Source organism: Molothrus aeneus, chromosome 27 (genome assembly GCF_037042795.1).
Source record: "Molothrus aeneus isolate 106 chromosome 27, BPBGC_Maene_1.0, whole genome shotgun sequence".
NCBI lineage: Eukaryota > Metazoa > Chordata > Aves > Passeriformes > Icteridae > Molothrus > Molothrus aeneus.
The window spans coordinates 2777654-2798546 of NC_089672.1; the positions used below are offsets into that span (position 1 = coordinate 2777654).

The 20893-nt window shown below is 48.2% G+C and overlaps 1 protein-coding gene across 1 annotated transcript in view; it reads right to left on the bottom strand.

The window, feature by feature from the left end:
• The window catches only part of INSR (insulin receptor), a 61668-nt gene extending 46409 nt beyond the window's left edge, over positions 1-15259 (bottom strand). The window contains exons 1-2 of the mRNA XM_066566579.1: positions 15175-15259; positions 6308-6859 (exon numbers count right to left, since the gene is read on the bottom strand). Of these exons, the coding sequence (XP_066422676.1) occupies positions 6308-6859; positions 15175-15259 (637 nt within the window). The remainder of the gene's footprint in view (positions 1-6307; positions 6860-15174) is intronic.
• Between the last annotated feature and the right edge of the window lie 5634 nt (positions 15260-20893).

The window sequence follows — 20893 nt, forward strand, 5'->3', positions numbered from 1 at the left end:
CCAAGCTCATGGTTACAGAAATTCCCAGCACATAAAAATTACAGGAAGCTGTTGCTAAGTAATATTTCTACCTAAGTAAACATCACAAAGCGTTTCCCACACACACCTCTGAACTTTGTTATTCAAACCTGCCTTGAAGAAGTTCAGAGTTGCAGAATTTCTGCTGGCACTGGTCTGGCTGAGAGTGCTCGGTGCTGTTTCTCAGCAGTTGAAAGACATTTCAGGCTGAGCAGTGTTTTTCTCAGGGCTTTGTTGTGCTGCTTGTACTCTGGGAACAAAGCAGCTCCTCAGTTCCTTACCTGTCCCTTATCTGTCCCAGAATTTTCCCCAGATAAATCACAGGGAAATTAAAGAGGGATCCTGTTGTATTCCTTTGTCTCTAGACCTGTTTCCCAAAATGATAGGAAAAAAAATAAAAATTATAAAATATCCTAATTTGGAAGGGACCCACAAGGATGATGGAGTCCAGCTCCTGGCTCTGCACAGAACAACCCCAAAAATCACTCAAAACCAGGAAAAACATTATTATTTTCACACAGAACCTTTCTTTAGCAGCTCTTTGCATGTCAATTATTCCACATTGTCATCTTTTCCATTTGCTGCTTTACGTCCTCTTCAATGGACACAAACTGTTTCATCTACTTTCCACAAAGTCAATATTTTGCCACAAATTCTAAATTGCACTAATGGAGAAACAACTTTTGTTTTTATCATAAAAAAACAAGATAATAGATGGAAAAAAGGAGTCTACTGACAGACCTGAAATGGCCCACACTGATAATAACTCAAATTTCCTGGTAGCATGAAGCCCCAAGATGGAGCAGGTAACAGATTCCTCCAAAGGTTTCATTCAGGATGAACAAGAGAACTTGAATTCTGTATTACCTTCTAATGAATGAAGCCTATAGTTCACAGAATTATGGAATTAATCTCAGAATGGGTTGGGAAAGACCTCAAAGCCCATCAAGCCATGGCAGGGACACCTCCCCCTGTCCCAGGCTGCTCCCAGCCCTGTCCAGCCTGGCCTTGGGCACTGCCAGGGATGCAGGGGCAGCCCCAGCTGCTCTGGGCACCCTCTGAGTAGAGAATTTCTCCCTAACATCTGGCCTAAATATTTCCTCTTCTAGTTTAAAAACCATTCCCCCTTTCTCCTGTCACTACTTGGCCCTGTAAAAACTATTTCAGATATCCATCCTTATATCCCAGGAATGTGGCCCTTCAGTGTCTGATATTGCAGACAATTTTGTTGGTAATTTTTTATTTGGCCATTCCACTTTTCCTTCCTATTGCTTTACTCCACTTCCACATGACCAATAAAAGGCAATAAAAGGCTGAACCAGCCTTTATAATTAGACTGTCAAAGCCATCAGACTGCTCCAAGTTCTGTATGGACACAGCAGCCTGAGTGCAGGGAGAATTGGCAGGAAATCCTATTTCAGAGGGAATTGTTCCTTCCACAAGAGGAGTGACAGACATATAGAAAAAAAAAAAAAAAAAAAAAGACGTGGAAAAAATGTGAAATATGAAAATCATGTTTGGCAGATCCAGAGCGAGGTCTAGGACGTGGCATTTCCAGCATTTTTGTTGTCTGCATTCTTCAGCAAAGACGCTCTCTGCAGTGCAGGAGCAAGAAGTACATTTTGATGGCAATAAAATAACTGTGTTTGTGAAAAAAAAGCCCTGTTGAAAATGTCAGTGAAGAGGTACAAAACCCCCAGAACAGGAACAGCACTTGGCTGCCATAAACAGCACCAGGCTAGACCCAGATTCCAAACAGACTACACATTTCCCTCCCTGCCTACCCAAAATATAACATGAGTTGGCCTTAACTGAACTGACTTGGTTTTCACACCAACATGAGTGATTTAGGAGGGAAAAAAAAAAAAAGAAAACTCTGAGGAAGCACATCCTGAGGGATCTCAATCCATGGTGCTTCCACCTACACATCCCTGCACTCAGAATCCTCAGTACTGCCACTGGCTTTTCCAAGGGTGCAGCTGCCCACAAATGATTTCAGTTCCTCCCCACTGGTTTCATCCCCAACCTTTGCTCCAGTGTCTGTAAGAGGATCCTTTACTTTGTTGTCCTGAACACTGTTATCACCAAGTGAAAAAAAAAAAAAAATATTCCAGGCTGGAATTGTAGCTACAGGGATGATTCAGAGGCTTGGATGTGTGCCTTGGAGATAATTCCATGCTATAACTGAAAAGTTAGTTTTGGAGTCAACTGGGATATTTGCACTGATTAAATAAAGGAATAATTAAATAAAGGAGGGATAATGTGGAGCAACCAGAGGGAGCTGGCAGGGGAAGGGCAGGGAATGGTGTGGAAGAGATGGGGGACACCAGGACCCCCCTGCAGCCCCAGCTCTGCCACTTCCCACACACACAAGACCCTTCAGAGAATCCCAGAGTCCTCAGGGCTGGACAAGATCTTTGAGATCAAATCCAACCCTCAGCAGCAGCACTGGGCTCATCCCCGACCCTGTCCCCAAGTGCCACATCCCAAGTGCTCATCCCCAACCCTGTCCCCAAGTGCCACATCCCAAGTGCTCATCTCTGACCCTGTCCCCAAGTGCCACATCCCAAGTGCTCATCCCCGACCCTGTCCCCAAATGCCACATCCCAAGTGCTCATCCCCAACCCTGTCCCCAAGTGCCACATCCCAAGTGCTCATCCCCAGCCCTGTCCCCAAGTGCCACATCCCAAGTGCTCATCTCTGACCCTGTCCCCAAGTGCCACATCCCAAGTGCTCATCTCTGACTCTGTCCCCAAGTGTCACATCCCAAGTGCTCATCCCTGACCCTGTCCCCAAGTGCCACATCCCAAGTGCTCATCCCCAGCCCTGTCCCCAAGTGCCACATCCCAAGTGCTCATCCCCTCATCCCTGACCCTGTCCCCAAGTGCCACATCCCAAGTGCTCATCCCTGACCCTGTCCCCAAGTGCCACATCCCAAGTGCTCATCCCTGACCCTGTCCCCAAGTGCCACATCCTCACTGCCTTTGGTAACCCCCAGGGATGGAACTCCAGCACCTCCAGTGCTTCACAGCCTTTTCCATGAAGAAATTTTCCCCAATTTCCCATTTAAACCTCCCTTGGAGCAACCTGAGGTCATTTCCTCTCATCCTGTCCCTTGCTCCTTGAAAAAGAGACCAATCCCCACCTGGCTGTCCCCTCCTTCCAGGGATTTCATTTTCCAGCCTTCCCACAGGTACTCTCCCAAATTTCTTGCCCATTTCCTAATATTTTCCAGCGAGACTCCGAGCTCAGCAAGCTGGAAAAGCCAGTCAGCTTGGGACTTGTCTCTGTCAATTGACACCCACTCTGTAAAATCAAAACAATCAATATTTACATATCCTTGAAGGGTTTTTCCCAGTCCCAGGGCAGCAGCAACAACTTCCCATCCAGAGATGCAAAAAAAATGTTAAAATTAAAAAAAAAAAAAAAACACCAAAACAGAACCAGGAGATTCTTCACCAAGTTTCATTAACCAAACCAGAGGTACAAATAACCTGGGTTAAAAACTCCGCACAAAACCAAAGTTCCCTCTGAAAATGATACCGAAATTGCTGCATTTCATGCTGGTTAGAAGATAAAGAGAAAAAAATTAAAGAGAATACACTTAAATCCAGAGAGCCAGGAGACTTGAGCACAGCATTAGCTGCTGAAGATTCCCAGAAAAGCTGCAGAAACACAGAGGGAAAGATTTCATGACATTCATACCCTGGGTACTGGGTATTGTAGGAAATTTAGGACTTTTGAACAATTAATATGATCAAGTAGAAGCTGTTTATTGTTTCTATTATAGTTTTATAGATTTTGTAAACTACTAAATACACATTTTTCAATGGGTGTTTTTGTTTTGTTCACTTGGGTTTTGTTTGTATTTTTTGGAGTACATGATTGGTTATAGTTTAGGTGTTTTACAGTTTTCTGCTAACCAGTTTTTGTGGTCTTGGTATTCAGTTTCTCAGCCTCTTCTTTCTTAATTTAGCACAATTTTTGTTCTAATAGCTTTGACCAATTCTTGAAGCTTTGACAACAAACTTAGAAGCAGCTTGGCTGGTGCACACTATGCACCCTTGCAAATACATTGCAACAACTGGGAGCTGCTGGGAGGCTCTTCAGGCTAAGGAAAGCCAAAATACAATTCAAACAGGCTTTTAATAATCTTGACAAAACAATTACACACGCTAAGGATACATTAGGGCTGGCAGGAGAACAGAGAGGCGGCGATTGCACCGGCAGGTTGGCTAAATAAATGTCACTTAATCTCCACCACTGGCGTGTGCTCAGAGTCTAAAGGCTACTCACAAACAGACAGAAAAGGTTTAAAAAACCTCTCAGGCTGTCAAAACAACTGCAGAAGCACAGGGGCAGGTGTGACAAGGCACGGGATCACACAGATCCCAGCCTGTGCAAATCAGAGGCCACCAAAAAACTAAAGTCCAAATCCCAGCGTTCAAACAAAGATAAGCCTGGCTTGTTAAGTGGTTTGGGAAGTGCATTCCAGTCACTGCCCAAACATTCAGGAGCATGGTTTCCCTACTGTTCCTTCTGCAAGGGACACACAAAACCAGAGCATCTGTGTACAGTGCTTTTTGAAACCATTTTCTGATGGAAATCTCAATTTCTGGGTCAAACAGACTGAGCTGAGGCAGGTACTGGACAGGTGCCCTCCAACAAACTCTTGCATCAGAGGCTCAGGAGTTCAGATTTCTGCCCCAATGGTAAAATATTATCATTAAAATATTACATTTCTCCAGGTTTCATGGAAATAGGCAGTTTTTTAAAGGAGGGAAAACCATCCATTCCACTCTGCTCCAAAACAGCCCCAGAAAATTCACAGGAATTTTGGGGCATTATGTTCTAGGCACTAAAAAAGTGCCAATTAGACCTTTACCCTTATGAAACAGCAGAAAACACAGCACATGAAATGCATAAGAAACCAGGTTTCAGTGCTGATGTAACTGCATACCTGAAAGTTTATAAATAAAATGCTTTACAATCTTATTTTTCATTTTAAAAAAGGAACACACGTACACACTTGCATCTTCTTGCTCATACCCTGTTATTCTGGCCACAAAAAATAACCACTTTCTTTAAAAGGAAGCTGGACGATTTTGGGGTGAGGAGTAGCAGAGGGGAAACCACATTAATTGCATTAGTTTGTGCATACTGGTAGGAATTCCTCCTCAAATTTGGCACTTAGCACTCAGAGCTGCCCTTTAAAGCTTGGCAAGAATTTCTCTGCAGCCCACAAGTTTCCTAATTTCGTCTCAGGACACACTGGTTCGTTTGGATGCACGACCTCCAGAAAGGCAGACAACCCTAAATGTGTCACTCTCACCTCAATTCACTTTGCTCCCTGTCAAGTCAGATTTAACATAAATCAAAGCCAATATATAATTAAAGCTAAGCTTAAGGTCAGTTCCAAGTTTGGAAAAAAACAAATCTGTATGAAATTAAAAGCAACTCTAAAACATTTGAGGGAGGACTTGGGTGGCAAGAGCAGTGAGCTTTTTGAACACAGCTTCTGCCCTGAACCAAAGCCCTGGGCTCAAAGCTCTGTTATTTCACCCTCTGCCTCATCCAGCTCCTCTCTTCTCCTTCAGGTCTGACTCCAGCTTCTTCTCTGTGCAAATGCTGCTCACTCATCCCCAGACCTTACACCTTTTTATGGCAGGAAGGTTTTGGTGAAGATGGAATTGCACCTTTCCAGAATGGGGTTTATTCCACTGAGACTTTTCCCCACTGTTGTGCTTCCACCTGCTGCAGCCTCTCAGTCAGTCTGGACTTTCATTCCCTCCCCAAACCCCAATAAAGACACTCAGAGTACCAAGTGTTATCCAAGACACTCACAGTCCATTAAAATGGTGAGTTCTGGGCAGCTCCTGACTCTGCAGGAGAAACAAACACAGAATTCTGGAAGGTGTTTGGAAGGTGAAAGAACTGCTCAAACCCATCCCAAAGGTTTTCTCTTCCTCTTCTAAGGTCAATTTTCAGCCCTGCTTTTAGGAATCTATGCTTAGGGGTAGCAATCAGCACCTGTCAGGCCTCCAAGAACCCCAGAGTGGTTTGGGTTGGAAGGGACCCCAAAGCCCACCCAGAGCCACCCCTGCCATGGCAGGGACACCTCCCACTGTCCCAGGCTGCTCCCAGCCCTGTCCAGCCTGGCCCTGGGCACTGCCAGGGATGCAGGGGCAGCCCCAGCTGCTCTGGGCACCCTGTGCCAGGGCCTCACAGGTCCTGACAGGTCAAAATTTGACAGCAAAGCCCCAGATGAGTCCCCTCACCGTGCACTGACCTCTCTGGCAGCGATCGTGTGTCCAGCAGCGCTCGATGAAAATCCCGTTTATCACCGTGGGTGGACAGTTGCTCTTCCCTTTCACAGTGCCTGGGCACACATCTCCACACTCCTCTTTGTCATCCTTGTTGGCCACGATGTAATTGTCTTCTACAGAATCCAGAATCCTGGACCAGTCAATGGTGGACAGGTAGCAGAGCTCGTTGTTCTTCTCAATGCGCACGGCGCCCCGGGTGATGTTCATCAGGTTGTAGAGGCCAATTTCCTTCAGGTGAACCATCTCAAAGATCACCAGGGCGTAGTTGAAGAACAGGTGAGTCCCTCTGATCACAGTGAGGTTGGGGAAGAGGCCCTTCAGGCTCTCCAGGCCATAGACACGGAACAGCAGCAGGTAATCTGTGATCATGGTCAGCTTGGGGAAGCTGAGCTCGCGGAAATCTTCGGGTTTGGTTTTGAACATCAGCAGGATCTGCAAGTGGCCCTCGATCACGGTGCAGTTCTCCAGCATGTTCAGCCTGGTCAGGTTGTTTCGGATGTCCATGCTCCTGCAAACTGGGAGGCAAAGGAGAATTCATTTATTTAATTGTTGGAGTTTTCCAAACTCTCAGTTTTGTCCAACAGCTCCGAGCTCCGCCGGGGACTTGTGGCCCTCTCAGCAAAGCAGGCTTCAAGTGTTAAGAAATACACTGTGGGGAACATTCCCTGGTATAAGGTTACAAAACAAGAGGATTTCATCATTTTTTCTGCCATCTTGAGTTGCCTGTTGCCTCTATCTCGACTGCAGTGGTAACAGCAGTGCTGGGACATCACAAAGGGAAGAGATGGCTGGGCTGTTTTCTTCAGGTAGCTGCCAGCAACACACCTACCTCATCTCAGATTGTGCAATTAATGCCAAGGGATTAGAGGGAAGCATTTAGAATGGTTGCAGGGAGGGGAAGATAGGAAAGAATAATGGCCAGAGATGGTAGTGCTTGGGAAGAGAGCAGAAAAACCTGGAAATGCACAGGAGCACAGCCCACGCTCCTGCCCAGACTCTGCTGACAGCAGTAATTTACTACATTAGTAATTTTTGCCCTGAGCATTCTTTTCAGATGAGGTGTTGGGTTTTTTTTTTTGTGATTATTTTCTCAAGGGTGCAAATCTCCCTCTCTTGACTACCTGGGCAGTTTATTTCATAGAACCAGGAACCAAAGAACTGGCAAAGTGAACAAATGCATGAAGCACAAATTAGAAGGTAAACTGAATAATAGGAATCCAGGAACCAGCAAAAGGAAAAAGTTTGAATAGGAAAATATTTTTTCAACTCTAAGCACAGGTAAGAAATCAAGAAGGAAATTTGCAGCCCCACGCCTCTGCAGCACAACAAAACAACCCTTTTGTGACAACCCCTTTGAAACCAACTTCATAGAAACATCAACCACACCATAATGTTCAAATCCAGGTGGATTCTTCCTGAATTTTTCCTTTTTGAAGACTGCATCCACTCAAAGGATTCTGTTTTTTGTCTACAGCTGGCTCAGTGTCTTCCCTCCCCACTTCAGAACAAAAAACACAGGCTCTTTCCTCTTTGTGTCACTATATGTAAAGTTCACCAGCTATAAAACCACCACATCACAGCTCCAAGGGATCACCCAGCCTTACAAAACTGATGTGGACACAAACATTTCACAGGAAGGATTGTCTGACTCCTCCTGGTTTAACACCAGGGGTTAAAACCAAATTCTATGCAAATATCTTAATAATTATTCAAAAATTTGCTCCACTGACTGCAAGAAAAAAAAAAAAATTGGCAATACTGATATGGGATTTGCAGCAATGCTATTGCCCAATGGGATTTTTTGGCACTATATCCAAGTCATTTCATAAATTGCTTTCTGGAAGAAAAAAGCCAATGCACACGGTGCCTCAAGGATTAAGGATGTACTTGGAAAAAGTGGGAAAAGGAACCTGGTGACCAGCCAGCCACAATCCTCTGCCCCAAACTGTGCTGCTGCACATCCCAAGCTGGGATAAAAGACCTGGGAGAGCAACAGATTCAGCTGAAATGCTCTGGATATTTATTTGCAACAAATAACATTGGTATTTCCAAAGAAGCAAGTACATGGCAGGTCAGGTCAGTGAAAGGAGAAGTAACAGAGGGACACGTAAGAAACTGAAAGACTGAATTCAACTGAAGTCACCAGTGCAGCTAAAATTACCAGATAAATTCAAAATGCAACATCTTGGTTCTTATTTATTCTTTTTTCATTATTTTGGGGTGCACAGCAGCGTTGGGGTGGTACCCACCACCAGCTGCTGCCCCACAGGACAATGCAGTGCCAGCTGGAATGGACAGCTGACCTAAAGGAAAAGGAAAGGTCAAAAAATACAGACCAGGAATTACTTGTGAGAGCCAGAGCTCCAGGCTATTGCTGTGGCTGAAGGGATGCATGAATGCCCTGAGCACAACTGCCTGTGCCTTTCATCATTTTGGGCAGAATGAGGTGAGTTACAGGGGCTGGACACAAACCTGCACCCACAGTGCCCACCTGAGCAGGGCTGGGAGCATCTGCAGTAAGGGATGGCCAGGAAAAGCCATGCCTCACTGCCTGGCTTTTGAAACCAACTTCATAGAAACATCAACCACACCATAATGTTCAAATCCAGGTGGATTCTCCCTGAATTTTTCCTTTTTTGAAGACTGCATCCACTCAAAGGATTCTCTCTTTTGCCTGCAGCTGGGCCAGTGTCTTCCCTCCCCACTTAAGAACAAAAGTGCTGTGGCTGCTTTTTCAGGCTGTGGAAATCTTCCTTTTTGTGCAGGAACAGAGCTGGGTGTGCAGGAGCCACCCCTGGTGCCCAGGGTGGGTGCCCAGCACTGAGGAAATCCAAGGCCCTGCCTGGCAGAGGAACAGATCCACAGGCAGCAAGGATTCTGAGAGGATGATCTGAATCCCAGCATGGGTTGGGTGTTGTTGAGAGGGACCTCAAAGCTCATCCCATCCCACCCCTGCCATGGCCGGGACACCTTCACCATCCCAGGCTGCTCCCAGCCCTGTCCAGCCTGGCCTTGGGCACTGCCAGGGATGCAGGAGCAGCCCCAGCTGCTCTGGGCACCCTGTGCCAGGGCCTGCCCACCCTGCCAGGGAACAATTCCTGTCCAAGATCCCATCTAAATTTCATTTTTGCAGTGGAAGCCATTCCCTGTGTCCTGGCACTCCTGGTCACTGCAGCCTGGAGTTCCCAGCTCTCACCCCTCTCCTCAAACACCCCAAACCAAATGAAATCACTCTGCTCCTGAACCTTCCAAGCTTCTGGAGATCACCCCTAACATGAGCTATGCTGCTCCTGGTCCAAACAGCCCAAAAGCTGCTCAAAGATCTTCCTCAAAGATCTTCCAACCTCCACAGAAACTCAACCATCTGAGCACCCCCACAGGGTCCAAACCTCCCTCTCTTCCAGCTCTCCCCATCCTGACACAGATTCCCCACTGGAGGCTGCAGAAAAGGTGACCAAAGGCTAACAACTCCAAATATTCTCAAAAGATGTGTTAAGGAACAAAGGTTGGCTAAAGGTGAATCTAAAAAGAAATGAGTGAAGCTTTTGAAGAAGTAAAAATATAGATCTAGCAGAGCTGGAAGTACAACAGCCATGGTTCATCAGCTGCTTTTCCCCACATTTAAAGAAAAATCACACTTAATTATTTTTCAGGTTCTACTTCAATTTAGTTTTTAAGTGATAAATGGTATCTAAGCTCCCTCTTTTTAACACCTCAAAGATCAAAGAGAATAATGAGGAATTAGGAACATCTGAAACAAAATGGGCTTTTTAGTTGGAGGTTTCTCCATCTTTTCATGCCTTTGAATTTTCAGCAGTTTATATCTCCTGTTCATGCAGTAGCAGCTTAAGTCACCCCATAATTTATTGTTACCAAGACAACAAGAAGCAGTTTTAAGCAAAGTAATAAGTGTTTTTCCACAGCTTCTCTTGATAGTATTTCTTCTGCAAGGACAGGGGAATTAATCAACCATTCAGTAGGAAGGCAAGGCAGGTTTGATCCCAGAAGAAGGAGAGCAAAGTTGAGCCATCAATTATAACACAGACAACCTGGCTTCAAAAAACACATAAATCAGCTTTCAGGGAAATAAAAAAAAAATAAAAAAATCACAAATTGATTCTCCAGTAGTAGGCCCAAAGCTGCTCCTGTGCAAATGACTGGCAAAACCCCCACAACACATAAATTCCTAAATTTCAGCAGAAACAGCAGCACAGCTCTGAGCTGCCAGAGGAAGCACAGCTCCATCCCTGCTACCAAGCTACTCACTCAAAAAAAAAAAAAAAAAAAAATTACTAAATCATCCTACACATGCTCCACCAGCCCCCCCAGAAAACCAAGCTGAAGCCACGCTCCTCAAAAAACAAACAAACAAACAAATCCCAGGATGCCAAAGCCTCTTGGACAAACTGGTTTGGTAACAACCTTCAAGTCCTGAATGAAGAAACCAGATCTGATGCCAGAGGTTAAGTTTTCAAGATAGAGTCTAACCAGGGGAATAGCTGGAACTTAAACCTTGTTTATAGTAAATCATGTGGATACCAAACCTTAATGATTCACTGCTTCAGAGCTCTGGCCTTTAACAATCAAGATCAGGGTAATCTGGCACTGAAGGATCACAAACCATTTGAGGTAACTATTGGTTAATTCTGCTTTTTTTTTTTTTTGTAGTCTTTGTTGCCTACTGAATAAACAAACTATTGCAAAAAAAAATTACACTTGCTTGGGTCAAAAGCATTGCAATTCTACATAAAGCTGATTTTTAGAAGTGGCTTTAGGGAACTGGGAAAAGAACTTTCTTGGGATTTTGGGTGATTTTGGGGATTTCTTGTTCTTTTTTGGGTGTTTGGGATTAACTGATGAGACAGGAAAACATCCTGGTACCAGGTTAGAGGGAAGGACTGTGTGACAGCTCCTGGCCTACTGCAGCAATTGTTTAATACTCATAAAAACCATCTAATTGTGAAATATGGATTTTTAAGCTTCAGTTCTGCACCTCAGATACCTGGAGCTGTACCAACTGGATACAGACTCCAAAATGAGCCCCTATAAAACCCCCAGGCTTCAGGGAACATCTCAGGTGCCCAATACACTGCCTGTCTCAAAACCAAATGAAATCACTCTGCTCCTGAACCTTCCAAGCTTCTGGAGATCACCACTAACAAGAGCCATGCTGCTCCTGGTCCAAACAGCCCAAAAGCTGCTCAAAGATCTTCCAACCTTCAAAAAAACTCAACCATCCAAACATCCCCACAGGATCCAAACCTCCCTCTCTTCCAGCTCTCCCCATCCTGACACAGATTCCCCACTGGAGGCTGCAGAAAAGGTGACCAAAGGCTAACAACTCCAAATATTCTCAAAAGATGTGTTAAGGAACAAAGGCTGGCTAAAGGTGAATCTAAAAAGAAATGAGTGAAGCTTCTCATTGCCCAAACCGAGGGCAAACCCCTCAAAGTCTGCCCTTAAAAGCCTGGTTTGGGCTGTCTTTATGCTCCCCTCCTTTGGTTCAACCCCCAAACTGCAAACAGGACTTGTCCTGCCCCATTTCCATGCAGAGATAACCAGTGACAGCACCCCAGGAGCACTCGGGGTAACAGCGGGGTCTGTGCTGGGGCTGACACACCTGAGGATCCTCCCTGCTCCAAAGGCAGCAGGAACAGGTTCTACACCTTGCCCATATCAACATCACTGATATTCCACAAGGCACTCACCCCAAAATTGACCTCCAGAAAGCTCTGGGCCTTTACACTGTTCAGGGACAGCCACTGTGCTGCCTGTCCCCAAAAAAGGGACAGGACACGCTGGGTTTGGTACAGCCCTGCCCTTCTGCACTCACTTCTCCTACTTCATTCTCCTACTTTCCTCTCCTTTATTTCTACTTTTATTCTCATAAAAAAATTCATTCTAGACCGAGTCTCTAACACAGGCTTGAGGTGGGACAAGGGAACAGTTTCTTAATGAGTTTACGAGCACAAAAATATCTGTACAGCCAGGTATGATACTGGCTAAGAAGTAACCTATTTTAGAAGTGTGCTACTACAGCAATTCACAGGGAAATTTGTCCCACAGGATGACCTAGGCAGAGATCTCTCAACTGCATTCCCAGCTCAGATCAGCAGCAGGTACTGGAGCACATGGGCAGCTCCCAAATTTAGGGGAAGAGTTCAGGAGGGGAGGAAGAGCATTCCAAACACCCATGACTGCATTGATCAGTTTTCCATTAACCAGAAAAGGAGCCCAAAGGAAGCTGCTCCATTAGCAGATGCCTAAAACTAGGTGAGGTAAATCCCACCCCAAATACCAGAGCTAATGAACTGACAGGCATGAGTCATGTGCAAGATTTATTTCAAGAAGTTGCATTATGTTTACACAGTCATTAAAAAAAAATACACAAAACTGTCTTTCTTCCCAAAATAAGATATATGGATCTTCATTTCATGCACACAAGTCAGGCCTTCTTTCCTTAACCCTTTCTTCTTCTCCTCTCAGGAATTCCTGAACTCAGCAACTACCCTTAACCACACGGAGGAGAGGAAGAGTGCTCTCACATGAATATTGTGCTCTCACATGAATATTGTGCTCTCACATGAAGTATTCCTAAAATATTTAGGAAAAGGGGATGGATTGAGGAGGAGAAGCTCATAATCTGGATGTAAATGTGAACTTCACCATCCACCTCATTCTTCTACTGAACCACCTCCATCTACCTGCTGCTTGCCCCAACTCTGCCTCAAGGCACCAAAGGGGAGAGGAATTCACGGGGCACAAGGAAAAACCATGGATGGGGGGAATTCTGTCCCTGGAGAGGCTGCCTGAGGGAACACAGGGCACAATCTCCAAGAAAGCTGCCTCCATCAGAGCCGTTGCTCAGGGAACAACTTGTTTGCTCATGCAGCTCTCGTATGTGCATTTCCCCCCCTGGTTTTTTGTTTCTGTTTTCCATCCCCACCGCGGTGCTCCGTGACCTCACCATTCCCAGAAAACTGAGCCAAGCCCCCAGAAAATAGAATCAAACACCACAGCAGCTGAAAACTCTTCAAATCAGGTTCAATCATCAGAACCCTGATGGTCCAAACTGTCTGTAGAACACTTCATCAAGTATTTGCATGGTAAGAATGACACGGAAACGTTCCAGCCCACGCTTTGCTTTGCTGTCTTGTGCCCCTGCTCCTCCATCCATGAACTCAAGAGAACATTTTCCTACCACGCTGTAACACAGCAAAGATTAGGGAGTTTAGAACACAAACATGCTTGAACCCCAAAAAGCAAATATGATTTAAATAAATAACCAAATCACAGGCTGTGCTGTGGCAGTAATAATAGTGTTTTCAAATTAGGAACTGCTGGACTCCAGTTGCACACGTATTTATTTATTATTAGTGCTATATGTCAACTGCCTTTTCCATCTCTGTTGGAGGAGGGCAGGTTTGCCCACAGCAGCTGGGGCTGACCCTCCCAAGGTAACACAGTGTCACCGGCCTCTTGTGAGGTTTCAAATGCATCAGGGAATAAACTGGGTTATTTTTGAAATTTATGACTTGTCCTATCGCTGGAAAAAGAGGTTGTCTTACAGGAACATGCTGCTTTATTCCCTGAATCCCATACATATCCCAATAATGTCCATCACCGTGTTGTCTGTACTTGAACTGATTCTCTTGCCTCTTCTCGTGGGAAAGCCAAGAGGCAGAATGCCTATGGGAGACATGACCCACAGATCCAGTTAGCTGTCTTTAAATAAGTATTTTCCTTTTGTCAAAAAAATTTGTAAGGATCGCCTAAAATTAAAGAACCTCTCATTAAAAGGATTTCCTGAGCAAGTTTATTTAACGTAGCCCATCAAAACAGCTCGTAAGGCTTAACCTCGAGCCAGCCGTGGGTTTAACAAGCTTGTGACCTCCAACACAACATCTTTATTCCCCTGTCTTGTATTTTACAAGCCCCTGTGTACACACAGAGCCTCCCCCCGGAGCTCTCCCATCTTAATACCTGTGGATTTGGCACACTACCTAAAAGTGGTCAAAGACAAAACCTCCGCGTCTGGCCACACTAAACCCTCCTGAAACCGGAGCCGGTTCTGAGGCAGCCGAGGAGCGGCGGGGGCACAGGGCTGGGGAGGGCACCGGGGAAGGGATCAGAGAAGGGACCCGAGAAGGGACCGGGGAAGAGACTGGGGAAGGGACAGAGGAGGGCGGCCAGGAAGGGACACGGGAAAGGAACCAGGGAAAGGGACACGGGACAGGACCTGGGAAAGGGGCACGGGAAAGAATCGGGGAAGGGACACGGGACAGGACCGGGGAAAGGGGCACGGGAAAGAATCGGGGAAGGGGTCGGGGATTCGTTCAGGAGAGGGGACCCAGGGAAGGGGCCGGAGAGGGGTCCAAGAAAGGGCCCGGAGAGGGGACCGAGGAAGAGACCCTGTCAGGGCCTGGGAGGGAACTGGGTAGGGGACGCGGGGAGGAATCGGGGAAGGGACGGGGCAAGTGCCCATGGAAGGAGCCGGGGAGCGGCACCGGAGCGGGGCCCGTGCCCTTCCCCGCGCCTGCCCCGGGCGCGGCCCCCGCTGACCCCGGCCCAGCGCCCGCCCGCGCGGGGCCCCGCGGGCCGGGACGCGCCGGGGCAGCCGCTGCCCTCCCCGCGGCCGTGCCCGCTCCAATCTCGGCCGCCGCCGGGCCCTCCCCGGGCCGGGGGTGAAGGTGACCCGGGAGCGCTCCGGGCCGCGGCCGCGCTGCCCGCGGGCCCCGCGCAGGTACAAAGGGCACGGCGGGGCCGGGCCCTCCCCGCCGCCGCCGCCGCCGCCGCCGCCCCCAACCCTCCCGGCCGGGCCCCGACTCACTCTCGCCGCGGCCGCGGCCGCACCAGGCTCCCAGCACCACGGCCACGGCCAGCGCCGCCGCCGCCGCCGCCGCTCTCGGTCCCATCCCGCGCCGCTGCCGCGGCCGCCGCCGCCCGGCGCGAATCAGAGCCCGCGGGGCGGGCGCGGGGGCCGGGCCCGGCCGAGCATCGCCGGTGGAGCCCCCGCGGAGCCCCTTTATAGCGCCGGGCCCCTCCCTGCCCGCGGTGTCGGCCCCGGCCCGGCGGCCCCTTCCAGCGCAGGCCGGGCTGGCGGCGGCGCCCCGGCCAGTAAACAAGGGGCTGCCCCCGTCAGCTGCGAGCCGAGCGGGGCGGCCGCAAGAGGCGGCGCGGAGCGCGGGCACGGGACGGGACGGGCCGGGCCGGGGGAGGAGCAGCGGCAGCGGCCGCGACGGCTTCCAGCCACCCTTCATCAGCCATCCGTCCGTCCGACCAGCCATCTGTCCGTTTATCCTTCTATCCGCCCACCCACCCATCCAGGCCGGCTGGGAGCCCTGCTGGCGCTGCCCGAGGAGCCGCTGTGGCCTCGGTAGCGTTCAATGAGTGAAACGCAGGAGTTGAGGAGCCTGACCTCGCCGTGGGTTCAAATGGAATGAGAGTAGGGTTAGGTTAGACATTAGGGAAAAGATTTGTACTGGCAGGGTGGGCAGGCCCTGGCACAGGGTGCCCAGAGCAGCTGGGGCTGCCCCTGCATCCCTGGCAGTGCCCAAGGCCAGGCTGGGCAGGGCTGGGAGCAGCCTGGCACAGTGGGAGGTGTCCCTGCCATGGCAGAGGGTAGAACGAGATGGGCCCCAAGGTCCCTTCCAACCCAAACCATTCTGGGATTCTCTGTCCCCAGTGCTGAGAGCCCAGGCTGAGAGCAGGGCTGCTGCCCTGGCTGTGCCCGTGTCCCCTCTCCTCCTCTTGGAAAGGATGAATTGCCGCAGAGCTGGACAGAGCTTGGGATGAGGATACCGTCTACCACTGCCACTGCCTTCAGTATCACAGAACCCAAAGAGCCATTGCAGATTTCTGGTTCTTTTTCCAGTGGGATTCACCATTTGGTGTCTTTTTTAATCATCTGCTGCACTCGCACTAAGCCATGACAGTACGTTTCCTGGCAACTTCCAGTAATTTTATCTGGCTCTTGCTTTCAGCCATTTCTGCGAGACAAATGAGTTTTAAACTGCTGGAAAAAAAAGCCTTTTTTAATTCAAAAATGCTTGGCAAATAGATAAACCATTTTTATCCCACCATCTTTAGCTTACAACAGATCTCTCACTTCTGCCTGACATGAAGAGCCCCTGGGCAGGCCAGTGGTGACCAGCAGGTCACTGTGCCTCAGTCCCTTTGTCTGGACACTGAATTGCACTATGAGTTTACCCTGTTGAAAATACTTTGCATTGCTTTTCCAGGTGAAGAATCCCTGCAGTTGTGCCAGGGACACGACAGAGTGTGAATGAGGGGAGGGCTGGTCAGTGGAATCATGGCTCTGCTGCTGTGATTCAGCCCCTGACGTTGTTTGAGGTTTCCCTGTTGGACAGGGTAAGGCTGGCGGCCTGATTCGACCACAGTAAGCAGGATTAGCTGGGATGGTACCTGTGCCACAATAACTACATCTTGGCATTTGCAGAATGTTTAAATGCTGAGATGAAAGGCTCTGCTTAAGTGGGGATGCTTTCTCTGTCATCAGCACAGCAGATGTGTGTCTGCACAGCACAGGAGCTGTTGATTCAGCCCATTGATGCATCAGAGCCACACTCATGGGACGGCATTTCCCCCATTTCTGTCCTTTTTTCCCAAATCCATGCTGCTGCCTTCAGCTGGCAAGTGCAGAGAGACTCGGAACTCCACTCATTCTGGACTGCTTCAGGAAGTAAGGGCAGTTAAGGAATGGAAATAAACAACAAAAGTATGCATTCTGTGTTTGCAAATTAACCTGCTTTATGAGTGTAGACTTTGCATAAAACAGACAGAGCCAAACATCACCTGGACAGCTCGGGCTGTGTGGAATTTATACTGGGACTGTAACAGCAACCTGCTCTTGCTTACTCACTTATGTTCTCATTGCCTTTCATGTAATAATGATATCAGCTTACACATTGGCACATGAGGATTAAAGGCTACAGATTTATTATCTTTCCTTAAAATACTATTTTTAGTTTCTAATTACTGATTAAGAACATCAGGGTGCAACCTTTCCAGCATCTTTCCCATACATTCACTGCTACATATTCATCATGCTACAGTGCACTTGGTTTGCAATCAGATAAACCAACAGGAGCAATGTGGGCGCTTAGAAACTAAGCCAACACCTGCTTACTCTTTTTTTTTTTTCTAATAGCTGCAATGCAGGCTCTTCCTTTATTCCCGATTCAAGAAGCTACTAAAATCACCAGTTTGATATATTAAATATTGGCAACAGTCAAATTTCTTCCTCTTCACTACAGATGTTTTATGGTTTGGTTAAAATAACTTGGAAATAAGCAGGGATAAGTGCTATGAACTGTGACAATCACAGATCATGGGGGTTCAGATCTGAATCCTCCTGAGAAAATAAGTAGACTTGCAATAGAGTGCATCCATCTGTTTGACCCTACAAAGATTTATTTGTTTTGGTTTGATCTATTCCTTACTTAAATCATGGAATGGTTTGGGTTGGAAGGGGCTGTAAAGCCCATCCCATCTGACCCCTGCCATGGCAGGGACACCTCCCACTGTCCCAGGCTGCTCCCAGCCCTGTCCAGCCTGGCCTTGGGCACTGCCAGGGATGCAGGGGCAGCCCCAGCTGCTCTGGGCACCCTGTGCCAGGGCCTGCCCACCCTGCCAGGGAACAATTCCTGATTGCCAAGATCCCATCCAGCCCTGCCCTCTGGCACTGGGAGCCATTGCCTGGCTCCTGTCCCTCCATCCCTTGTCCAAAGTCTACTGCTCTGTCCTACAGATGCCTCCACATCAAACCAACCTAAGAGTGACAAGTTCCCACCAGATCCCTCCTGCAGATCAATGCTGCTCAGAGCTGAAGCCCTTGGAAGCCCATCCCTGGAGCAGGAGCCACGTTTGCACAAACAGGTGGGGACAATGACTTTGTAAAGCAGCTGGAATGTTGCAGCAGTGACATCCTTGTACTGTCGCAAGTGTCTGTGGAGAGAGAACCCAGCTCAGCTCCCAACCACCAACACGTGGAGCTGCTCAGAGCTTCACACCTTAAGAACCAACATATCTCTTTTCTATATACTGGAACACATGGGTGGGTTTTAGGCTGTGTGTCTTTAGCCATACAAATTAAAGTTCCTCATTAATTAACCAGCTTTGGAATAGTCAAGGAACACAAACTTTTGCCCAAAAGGAGCTTTGGAGCAGTTGACTCACCAAGAAGGTTCATTGGTACCAATTCTGTTCTAAGAACTAAACTGCTTGAAAACCAGTTCAGGAGCCAAAGCCACACAGCAGCCTGGGGGCTGAGCTGAGGTCACAACTCCCACTTTCTGCCCCACCAGTTCACTGTGGTCTTCTCTTAACAACAAGTTGCAACTGCCTGGGTGAAGAGTTAAACCATGGCTGGGGTTGCTCTGTTTTTATTGATTTGCCAGGCCCTCTTTCCTGCTCACACATTTCTCACCAGGCAATTTGCACGTCCTGCAGCCTCCTGCCCTTTGAAGATGCAGCAGAGCTGCTGTTGAAGCCAACAACAGCCAAGTCTCTGCATCACTGGCAGGATGTTGCTGTGAAGGTTTACGGGATTGACTTCTCAGTGACTAAACCCAACGCTGAGAGCACAGGAGAGCTGACCTTGGAAAATTATCTCATCCTGTTTAGAGTCACACAAAACGCTCAGCCAAATCTTTTAATATAAAATATTTCATGTCATGGATTGACAGAGTTCCTTTCTTACCCTTCCTTCCGTCCACACCAAATCCGATAAGTGACTTCTGTCAGTGAGAAGGCTCAGAGGATGGAGATCCGGTCACTTTATGTGCTAAGGACAGAAGTCTCAGCTTTTTACTGTTGAAACAGGAAACACTGTCAGATCCTTCTGGAGAATTCTATTGTTACATGAGCAAATACAAATTTTGGCCAGGGTGAAAATGGCAGAGGGCATCTCTCTGCTACATGCAGGTCAAAGACCCTGGAGATGAAGGATGCAAATTCCAGCTCTTCATGGCCAGCTGCAGCACTGGCTCATTTTAGCTTTTTTTTTGTCCAGTTTCTGGTTTTGTACAGTTTGATTTTTGGGTGTCACAGAGGCAGATGCAATATGCAACTTATTTTTAATTCCTTGTAAGAATATTTTTGTTCTAATTCAGCATCAAAATTTTCAACTCGAAAAAACCAAAGTACTGTCAGCATTCCCAACCTGGGTCTGGCGAGCAGGGCTCAGATGTGGAACAGCCAGAGAGATGTGGCCCTCCTGAGCCTCCTCATCCTCTATCCTTCCCTACAGCTTCTCAGGCTCACCTCAGGCAGCCCCAGGTGTGTTTTGCACAACCTGCTGCCAGGCTCCCTGCTCTCCATCAGCCACCACAGCCCAGCCACCAGCTACACCAGTTCTGATCCACAGCTCACGCCAGCCCCTCCTTCCTTGGTTATTTCTCGACACTAATGCCTGTTTTTGTCGATCCAGAGTCTAATTTGGAGGGAGCACTGGTGGTCTGGGCAGCACCTCGGGTTCCCAAGCCCTGGCTCTGTGCTCTGCACTGCTCAGGGGTTGCGTTTCGGACGAGTCAGGACTCCCAGTTCCCGTTTGATAACCGGTTTGTTCTGTCGCTGGGAGACACGCCCTCCCTCTGTAAATGTTACAAATCAGGCGTATCTGATCCATTATTCACTAACTGCTGCTGCTTCCCAGTTCCAGCCCCTATTAGAGGGAGAGCTGATGCCAGAAATGTCACGGTGGCATCATGTGACAGGTGGTATTGATTTAGTGCCGTTGGGTTTAATGTCACTCCCGTTCAGTGGGACACACGGCGAGTGCACACGGATTCCCAGCAGTGGGGCAGGTCAGGACAGGAGCTCCCAGCCAGCCCCATGCCAGGCCCTGGGACTTGGGAATTACATTGGGGATTCTGCTGCAGACTGGGACATTTGAGTATCTGCTCCAAGCTGCTCTAGCACTGCCTTTACAGGTTTTGTGATTCACAGAATGGTTTGGGTTGGAAGGATCTTAAAGCCCATCCCATCCCACCCCTGCCATGGGCAGGGACACCTTCCACTGCCCCAGGCTGCTCCAAGCCCCATCCAGCCTGGCCTGGAACACTTCCAGCAATGGGGCAGCCACAGCTCCCTGTGCCAGGGCCTCACCACCCTCACAGGGAAGAATTTCTTTTGTAAAAGAAACTAAATTGTAACTATAAATCACAAGACTCAATCCTGAGGTTTCATGGCAGGTTTACAGCAGACAATGAGAAGGGAGGTGACACTGGGTGTCACACAGGGAACAGTTGGGAGCAGAACCCTGCTCTGCCCATTCCCTCCTTTTCACTCTTCATGGGATATTCCCTTCTGGCAGAGTAGCTGCTCACAGCCTCTCAAGTCTGATGCACAAAGTGCAAAGAAAACCCAAGGGAGCACACGGCCAAAGCCTGGCACTGCCCAGCCACAGGAGCCATCACATCCAGCATTCTGCTCCTGCCATTCCTGCACCAGCAGCCTGTGAAGGATCCTTCCAGCACATCCCATCTGTGCTGAGGACACTGCTGAACACTGAGCATTGTAACACACAG